This window comes from Eurosta solidaginis, chromosome 2 (assembly GCF_040869045.1).
Source record: "Eurosta solidaginis isolate ZX-2024a chromosome 2, ASM4086904v1, whole genome shotgun sequence".
NCBI lineage: Eukaryota > Metazoa > Arthropoda > Insecta > Diptera > Tephritidae > Eurosta > Eurosta solidaginis.
Window position 1 is genome coordinate 282,714,091 of NC_090320.1, and position 10,637 is coordinate 282,724,727.

The 10,637-nt window shown below is 37.0% G+C and overlaps 1 protein-coding gene across 1 annotated transcript in view; it reads left to right on the forward strand.

Moving 5' to 3' along the window:
* Window positions 1–10,201, forward strand: part of LOC137241068 (uncharacterized) — a 45,093-nt gene extending 34,892 nt beyond the window's left edge. The window contains exon 6 of the mRNA XM_067768259.1: window positions 9,954–10,201. Coding sequence (XP_067624360.1) covers window positions 9,954–10,090 — 137 coding nt within the window. The 3' untranslated portion in view covers window positions 10,091–10,201. The remainder of the gene's footprint in view (window positions 1–9,953) is intronic.
* Window positions 10,202–10,637: the final 436 nt, after the last annotated feature.

Consider the following 10,637-nt stretch of genomic DNA (forward strand, 5'->3'; position numbering starts at 1 on the left):
CCAGTTCAACCTAACCTAACCTACTAATTACTTATTTTTTTTTTTTTAGAGTGCTTTGCACACAGAGTGTATTAACTTTGATTGGGTAACGGTTGGTTGTACAGTAGAACACCCACAGAATATATGGGATTTGCAAAAGTATCAAATAATTTCACTCCCCACGCATTTTCGGAAAGAATGGGTATAAAAAATAAGATCTTCAAAAAAATCTGGCCATCTGTAGTGAAAAAAGTCCATGGAAAATTGACCTAAAGGCTAAAAATGCACTAAAAAATTGTATATGTCTTTATTTGCTAATATCTCGTAAACCAGTAATTTTAGGAGGAATAATGATATAAGGACTTTTATTTATATTCGAGTCAGGAGTAACAGGCCCATTTAAATATTGTGCCTGCGAGTGTCCCTTCAAGGACTTTTAATAAGTCGAAGTTAATTTTTTATTTTTTTGTAATGGTCAAATAAAATACATGCAAAATAATGGATTAGATAAGCTATACACCGTTTGGTAGGATATTAACCGCAGTTTCATTTTAACATTGTATTTTAATTTTATTAACATTTTTGCAAGGGTGGCATGGCGTAAAATTAAGTAAAAACGGTTTTTAAACGGTTTTTAAACGGTTTTATTTAGCTTGACTTGACAGGCAGGCCGCACGGCCGTTGTGAACGAATCTTGTAATTGAAATTTAAGCAACTTCCCGATAAGCTACAAGCTTGAAACTTGGAATATAGTTCAGAACCCGATGACAATGCAATAATAAGAACAAAATCGCCGCTAGGTGGCGCAAGGATCGAGATATTCGCGAAATTCGCATTTGTGGTCCGATTTGGCTCATATTGGGAACACATAATACATGCAAGATCAGAAATCGACCTGTGAAAAAAAATCGCCGCTAGGTGGCGCAAGGATCGAGATATGCGCAAAATTCGCATTTGTGGTCCGATTTGATTTGGTCCATATTTGGAACACATAATGCATACATGAATAGAAAGCGACCTATGATGCCCGATTTGGCTCATATTTGGAACAAATATTGCATACAGTCCAGTAGAAGTGACATCAAAATATTCTGGAGTTGGAGGAGGGACAAGCATACGTGGCGCAGAGTCGAGTAAAGTCTTTGGAAGGATTATGTATTGAGGACTTAGGTTGTAACAAATTGTCAGGAAAGAGTCCTTGTAATAATGAGTCACTAAATGAACTAAATAGAATGAGAAATAATAGGCAATTAAATAATGACTAAAAACTTGAAAATAAAATAATTTAAAAAAAATTTTTTAAGTTAAACGGTTTTATCGAAAGCAATACTTACATGAAATAATAATAATACGAAAAGCTAGAAAATAATTAGGTAGGTCCTAGGTACTAGTCATCACACTCCTTATCAATCTATGGCGTTGATCAGACAATTAAATAAAAGCGTTGGACGCGTCATATTTTTATTGATAGTCATAAGTAAAACAAACTGAACCTTAATCAGTTTATGCTACGCCTTACATTTTTAGAAATTTCACGCGCCCAACGCTTTTATTTAATTGTCTGATCAACGCCCTAGATTGATAAGGAGTGTGATGACAAGTACCTAGGACCTACCTAATTATTTTCTAGTTTTTCGTATTATTATTATTTCATGTAAGTATTGTTTTCAATAAAACCGTTTAACTTAAAATTTTTTTTTTTAATTATTTTATTAAATTTCTAAAAATATACAGAATACGGTAATTCAGGGGTAAAGTTCTAATCCTCTTCGCTCCATATAAAAGGCAAGATCTATCAAAAAATCTGTAGTGAAAATATTCCATGCGCTTTTGACCTAGGTTAGGTTAGTTTGAACTGGCCGGTCCATGAGGACCTCACATAGACTAAATGAGTCCGTAGTGTTACCAGAAGTTTGTTTTAACGACCAAACTGAAAAGCCCTATCAAAAACCAGGACCTATGTTATAGAATAACTCCGTCCTCTTGGCAAATACTAGAAGCTTCCTAGGACTTGAGCCACTTGCTGCTTCTAGATCTGACAGCTGTATCACTCCTAATAGCTGGAGTCTTAGCCTGGCAAGTGCAGGGCACGAGCACAGAACGTGCTCGATCGTTTCCTCCTCCAACCCGCACTTCCTACATCTGCTATCACTAACCAAGCCTAATTCAAGGGCATGTTATGCCAGAAGGCAGTGTCCAGTCAGAATACCCGTCATGAGTCTACAGTCATCTCTTTTTAATGATAGAAGCAACTTTGTTAGTCTAAGGTTGTAAGACCTGCACATAATATTCGCCACTTTACAGCCCTGCGCTTGAACCCACGCCTTTCCTGCTTGGTCGATCATGTGCACCTCTCGCCTTCACTTAATTTTGCCCAGTCTAATTGGGACGTCTACGGAGCAAGCTTCAAGGGATGCGCCCTTTTTAGCTAATTCATCCGCTTTTTCATTCCCATCTATTCCCATATGCCCTGGGACCCAATATAGATGTATGCTTCTCCCTGTCCAGATTCTCTCCAGGGATTGCTTACACTCTAACACGCATTTAGATGCTGTGCTATGCGAAATTATTGCCTTAATTTCTGCTTGACTGTCAATATAAAAGTTAACACGGTTACAGCTTAAGCTATTCTGTTCCAGGGTTTCTACTGCTTTGGTTACGGCTAATACTTCCGCTTGTAGTACGCTACAGTAATCCGGCGGCCTGTAGGATCTGCTTATTTCCGGATCAGCACATTATACCGCAGACCCTACTCCTTCCACTACTTTGGAACCATCTGTGTACACATGAATCGCCTCGTCCGCCATTTGCGCACGCTTGCGCCAACCGTCCACCTCTATTGTGGCCTTAAGATCTCCCTCGAAGCGCATATAGGGAATCAGGTAGTCTGTTCGTCTTGTGATTGATGACGCTATACTACTATGGCCATATAGTCGGCGCTCAAGCTGCCCCGAGGCACCGAGCCTGGTTGCGGTTGTTAATGCTATGTTCTTTGCTACCATGTCTACAGGTAGAATGTGCAGAATGGCATACAGTGCAGCAGTCGGGGTTTTTTCAGGGCTCCCGTAATGCTAAGCATTGATAGTCTGCATACCCTCTCTAATTTTTGAAGTATGTGGTTTTAGTGTGGCTTTCCACCAAACAAGAACTCCATAGTATAGAATAGGGCTTACAATCGCTGTAAAAACCCAATGAGAAAGAGAGGGCGATAAGCCCCACGTACACCCCAGCATTCTTTTACATGCATAGAGTGCCGTTGATTCCTTCTTGACCCTCTTCTCCACGTTGAGCTTCCATGACAGCTTACTGTCTAGGATGATTCCTAGATATTTTGTGCAAGGTTTCTCCTGTAAGGTCACCCCTCCTAACTTAGGCCTGGTCCAATTTGGGACCTTGTACCTCTTTGTAAACAAGACCATATCCGTCTTCTCCGCATTGACTTTCAACCCGACAGTAGATGCCCAGGTATGAATATTCTGAAGCGCCCGATCCATCAAAGAACTAATCGTTGAAATGCACTTTCCACTTATGACAATTGTAACATCATCTGCGTAAGCCGTAAGTTGTACGGGCCGCTCATCGAATCGCCTGAGCAGTTGGTTGATGACCAGCGTCCACAGCAGAGGTGATAGCACCCCTCTCTGCGGCGTGCTCCTGTCCACTGATTTCGTGGCCTCGTATAATTCCCATTGTGATGTAATCTTTCTGCATTTAACATGCAGCCGATCCATCTGATTAAGGCAGGATGTACTTTAATGTAATTAAGACCATCCATAATCGCCCATTTAGAAACATTATTGAAAGCCCCGGCAATGTCCAAGAAGACTCCTAGAGCATACTCCTTATATTCCAGGGATTTCTCCATGCTTATTACCACCCTATGCAATGCGGTGTATACCGACAACGCATGCTGTGTTGTGGAGAGCTTTTTATCCACGTTGGACTTTATGTACACATCTACCACCCTCTCAAATGTTTTTAGCAGAAATGAGTCTATAGTCTTTGATACACGTGACCGATCCTCCCCTCCTTTGGTAGGAAAGCTACACCAAGAGTGCGGTACATGATTCAGCCTTATGCACCCAACGAATAATATTTTAAGCCATTCCATAACCGCCATACTTGAAACTTGTAGAATGACCGGGAATATACCGTCTGGGCTCGGCGATTTGAACTTATAAAACGCTTTCACTTCCCATTCTATCTTGGTATCGGTCACCAAGCCCGGCACTACTAGCTTCGTGATCGAAGTGTGAGTAATGTCTGCTATCTCTTCTAAACCGTCTCCCGATGGGAAATGTGTGTCGAGAAGCACCTCAAGGATTCCTCACTATTCTGTGACCATTCCCCGTTCTCTTTCTTTATTGGTCCCTGGACTATGTTTCCCCTTGCTAGGACTTTTTTCAACCGTGCTGTTTCGCTGGAGCACTCTATGTCCGTAAAGAAACTTTCCATGAGTTTCTCTTCGCCCTGGTAATATCACGCTTGTAGAGATCCCTGTACTCGTCTCGACACGCTTCGCTTTCCGCAGTCTTTGGGAGCTTAAACATTTATTTTACCTGTCTTCTTAGAAGACTCAGATCATTGCTCCACCATGGCGGCGTTGATTTTCCTCTGAATCTTCTTAGAGGGCAAACTTTGTTATACGCAGTAATAAGCGTCCTTGTTAGGAATTCATTCGACTTCTCCAGTTCCTCCACATTGGCGACCTCTTTGGGTTGTCCCAGTTTTATTTCTGCATGTTTGTGGAATTTAGTGCAGTTCGTTGACCTAGGGTTTCTAAAGATTCCTCCCTCCTCTACCCTCTTTAGGGGGATGCTGAAGCTGATATACGTATGGTCGGAGAAGATATATCACGCTCGGAGCTCAATGTAATATCCATAACATTGCCGGATGTTGAACCAATGTATGTAGGGACATTTCCCCTGTTGACTATCTGCAAATTGGTTTGCAGGATGTAACAAAATAGAGATTCCCCTCTCTCGTTCGTATCTGCTCCTCCCCACGCATTGTGGTGAGCATTTGCATTTGCGCCTATGACCAACCGCCCTTTGAGCCCTTCCTCCTGTACTAGCCTTTTGCACTACATCGGTGGAACCTCCGCAGCATGGGTCATGTAGCAGGACGCCAGGATAAATGCCTGCTTATTCTTTTGCTCAACGGCCACCGCTACGAGGTCCTTAGTGGTGTAATTAGACAGCATATATGAATGCAGCTGTTTCCTTACCATTACTACAGCTCTCACCCGTCCTTCTGTTTGCGCGTAGTAAACGCCAAACGAACGCCACGTCAGCGCCACGTCAAACGAACCCTCCTCAAGGGTTAGTAGGAGTTCGCTCGATGCCACTTTACTGGGTTGGAGGTTTATCTGTAGGTCTCGCAGCACCATTGGGCTGTTTGTCCCCCTCCAGCACCTTCGTCGTGACATCGTCATCCTCCCCTTGTCCTTTTGGTTTAGAGTATTCGAGGCCCCCTTCAGCCTCTCGTGACACAGCACCATTTGGCGGTTGGTCCTCTTCTAACACCTTCGTGGTGACGTCGGGGACCTCCACCTGCCTTTTTCCCTTAGGCTTTTGAGGTCCTTTTCGACTTCCCCCACCTCTAGCTTGTTAGGGTTTCTATCCTCGGGACTTCTTTTCCTGAGTCGCATGTAAATTTTGCCAGTGCCAACGGACATTTTGCCAAGCTGGGTGTACAAAATATCCTCCGCCTGCTTGTTTATTTGGAAGATGTAGAACTGACCATCCTCGGTAGGCCGAGATACAGCTAAAAATGCACTAAAAATTTTGCATATATTTCTTTATTGGGTAAGATCTCGTAAACAAGTATTTTATGGAGAAATAATAACATAAAGACTTTTATTTAGAATGGTATCAGGAGTAAATTGCCCATATAAATTTGTTACCAGCGAGTGTCCTTTTAAGGACTTTTCATAAGTCAAAGATTTTTTTTTTACGAATTCTTAAAAAATAATTTATTAGATAAGCTATTTTTGCCAGTAAACCGGTACTAATTTATCACAAAGGGCACAAAGGAATAAGGCAGCACAATGGAAAACAAATCTAGAAGCGTGTTCTTAATTAGTAAATCTTTGAAACTTAGTAAATATAAGAAAATACTTAAATAAACAAATTGTTCTACATAGGAAAGAAAAAGAAATTCTTGAATGCAGATGCGCTTCCCAGCAGAAGAGAGGTGTTGAGTGTATTTTGTTATTTTATTCCAAAACAAAAGAAAAAGTGCAAAAGACAGTGCTTTATTTTTTGCAGAAAGACCAATCAATTTATTCGTTTTTTAATACTTTACTCGACAAAAGCATGACTAATATCAACACGGATTATTTAAGAATAGATCCAAGCACTGGGCATGAAAATGAAAACTACATATTAGCAAAAACTAGCAGAACGTGGTATAGCACTAATAACCCGTTTTAATACAGCTCATCAGGAAGAACAAAAGCAATTTCTATTGCATGCAGTGGCGCAACATTACAAAAACTTGCAGTCACGAAACACATCAAAGAAAAAATTTATATATTATTTAAACAAAAACTGTCCAAAAGAAAATGTTTAATATTGTTTTATAGACTTCAAAACGTTTCATATTATTATATAATTTGATTCTTTACTTAATATTTACCATTTTACTTTAACCTAGCATATAAAATTAGAACTTTGCCCCTGAATTATCTCATTCTGTATGTTTTTAGAAATTAAAAACCATTTTTACTTAGTTTTATGCAAAAATGTTAATAAAATTAAAATGCAATGTTAAAATGAAACTGCGGTTAATATCCTACCAAACGGTGTATAGCTTATCTAATCCATTATTTTGCATGTATTTTATTTGACCATTACAAAAAAATAAAAAATAAAATATTAATTTCGACTTATTAAAATTCCTTGAAAGGACACTCGCAATTTACTCTTGATTCGAATCTAAATAATAGTACTTATTAGTTCTCCCAAAATTACTGGTTTACAAGATATTAGCAAATAAAGACATATACAATTTTTTAGTGCATTTTTAGCCTTTTGGTCAAATATCCATGGAATTTTTTCACTACAGATGGCCAGATTTTTTTACAGATCTTATTTTTTATTCCCATTCATCCAGAAAATGCGTGGGGAGCGAAGAAAATTAGCACTTTATTTCTGTGGTTGTTCAATTGTACAGGTATAAAGGAATCGAGATAGATATAGACTTCCATATAAAAAAATCATCAGTATCGAATAAAATTTGATTGAGCCATGTCCGTCCGTCCGTCCGTCCGCCCGTCTGTCCGTTAACACCATAACTTGAGTAAATAGTGAGATATCTTCACCAAATTTGGTATACGCACTTATCTGGACCCAGAATAGATAGGTATTGAAAATGAGCGAAATCGGATGATAACCACGCCCACTTTTTATATATATAACATTTTGGAAAACACAAAAAACCAGATTATTGAGTAAATATTACACCTAGAATACTGAAATTTGACGTGTGGACTGATATTGAGACTCTTGATAAAAGTTAGAAAAAAAAATTTTAAATAGGCGTGGCACCGCCCACTTGTCATAAAGTCAATTTTACAAATATTATTAATCATAAATCAAATATTGTTAAACCTATCGTAACAAAATTTGGCAGAGAGGTTACCTTCACCGGTTAAGGACCACGCCCACTTTTATATGAAAGATTTTTAAAAGGGTCGTGGACGAATAAAATAAGCTATACCATTGCAAAAATGAGCTTTACATTAATGGTATTTTATTTTTCAAGTGTTTTTTTTTTTTTAACAATAAATAAGAAAAACTTCAAATTTTAAAAATGCGCGTGGTACCGCCCCTTTTATGACTAACCAATTTTCTATGTTTCGGGAGCCATAACTCGAAGAAAAATTAACGGATTGTAATAAAATTTGGTACACAAATTTTCCCTATAGCAGGTAACATTTCTAGGAAAAATGGACGGTATCGGTTTAAGACCACGGCAACTTAGATATAAAACAAATTTAAAAGGGTCGTAGACTAGAATAATAAGCTATAACTTAGCAAAAAATAGTTTTGAATCAATGATATTGCACTTATCAAGTTTTATTGTAAGAGGAAATTGGGAGACATTTTTTTTAAACGGGCGGTGCCACGTATTATGTAGAAAAGTAATTTATCTGAAATGAAATGTACAATTGAAGCTCACACTGAGTATATAATGTTCGGTTACACCCGAACTTAGACACCTTTACTTGTTTATACTCATTTCAAAAAAATACTTATAGCGTTTTCTTTTCTGGATAAAGTGTTACGCTTTTTGTACGCCGCGCAAGGGTTGTTATTCTATTCTAAAAAACAGGCAACGCCTTTACGGGGTATTTCGTTCTTTTGTGAAAATTGTTGCCTGCTCGCAACGCAAAAGCGTTACACTTTTACCCTGTATAAAATGGCGGTGTAGCAGTGCAACTCTCAATTCGCTCTTAAGTTCCACATATACTCTGTTAATATGAGTGAATATGGTCAGTTGAAATGTTCTTCGTATGCACTATAAATGTTGAAAATTTTCTGGGGTAGGAGTAACTCTATTAGGCTTTAGCATTTACTTAGGCAACAATTTATTTCAGAAAAGAAAACGCTATTAGTTTTCTTTACTAGTTATTTTTAAACATTTTCTTTGCTAATTTATTTTACTAGTTCTAAGTAAAAACGTTGTTTTTCGAATTACTTTTTTTCAAGCTTCTGTACTAGATTTTATCAAAATCTTTTTCTATTTATTAACAAGTTTTATGAGTATTTAAATTTTTTTACTTCTTTACCAGTTGACTCATAAATTCTTTTTAACAGTCATTAAAAACTTTTACAATAATAATTTATTAATTTATTTGATTATTTCCCTACAAAGTTTTTAATGTGACTTAAATATATATATATTTTTTTTTTTTGTATTATTTTTTTAGTTTAATTTTTTAATTACTAATTTTGTATACAAATTCTTTCTTTTAATAATTTAATTAAATTCATTTGTTTGACAATTTCTTTTTTAAAATATTATACATTTTTTTCAAAAAATATGTCTACTTATTTTTATTAAATATATTTTTTAATAATTTTTCACACTGTTAACCATTCTTCATTGCAATCAACGATCAAATTGATAGGCAATAAAGATTAAATTTATTTTGTGGAAGCCTTCGGTTGAATAGCAGAGAAAAGAAAAGTCGAGTAGTGTCAATACTATTACAGTAAGTTTCAATTGGCAATTTTTCCGAGGAAGCAATAGAACAGAAAATTCTCAAAAGTTGTAGAAAAATTTAGTTCCCAATTTGGTTTTCTGCATTGTTCATCTTATGAGACCAAAGACCTTTTGAAAAATGTATAAACTTCACTACAACTTAAGAAACATGTTAGAAAATCGTCTTGCTCCACACTATTCCGGCCATGTTTTTGATGGGTTTGAGAATTCTAACTGAAAATCCCAAATTAACGTTAGCCTTGTTTTCAAACCTGCAACGTTAGCTCTAGAAATAATCTCAAACAATTGGTACGCAAGGTTTAATATGGGATTTTCATGAACTCACAAATTAAGATCCGTCAAACATTAATCAAACGACAGCTGTTTTGTTGGGCTTCATGTATTTGTATTTGCAATAGGTTTTAGCTATTTTTTCTAAAAAACATGTGCATTTGCTGATGTCACTGGAAGTTTTTGGTTTTTAGAGAAAGAAAACAGTGGCACTGAAGATGGCTCAACATCGTAATTATTTCCTTAACAAACCAAATTCCAAAAGGGATGTGAGTAAATCATGCCCACACATATCTTCAACATAGTCCCTGAACCAAAAGTATACGTAATGGATTAGAGTTCAACAATCCATTTGTACCTTTAATAAACTTCGAAAAATGCAGGACAAATGGTTCGTCCATCACAATTTTACATGTCATTCAAAAATCACATATAAACATATTTATAACATTATTTTCTCTTCCCAAATTTAGAATTCCTTTTTGTTCATACAAGAGTCGCTAACCCAGACCAGAGTATTGAAGCCGCTTACAAGCTTGCTATAAGTGACAAACAGATTTCCACATTGGAGCTTGAATCGGTCCGTCATGACGATTGCCCATTTTATTGAACATAGGAAAAGTCAGTCGCACAGCAGCAGAGTAAAAGGAAGGAGAAACGTTTTATGTTTTTTTGATTAATATTTAATTTTCATTTGCATATACTTTTTGAATATTGTAAACATCTAATTATCATAATAAATTGTCAAACATTTTATTATAACACTGAAAATTTGTCTCGTTTGTAATTGAATCTGAATACCAAATATAGACAAGTTAATATTTTTGCAATAGGTTACGGGCCTGCATTGTGAAATTTTTTAAATTTGTAATTTGTGTGTTCGGTAATTCTATTGATATTTTACGATATGGCTGATCTAAGTTTGGCGATTAAGAAATTGTATCGCAATAACTACGAGTTGTGGAAATATAGACTGTAGCTTATTATGAAAAAGGTTTGAGATGACACTGAAGGTCCTGTTCCTGAAACTCCAGATGCCTCAAGGAAGCAGAGAGACACGGATGCTTCAATTATTATTGGATTGGCGGTTGAAGATACGGAAATGTTTCGGATACGCAGCTGTAGGTATGCAAAGGATGATTGGGCTATCGTGTGAG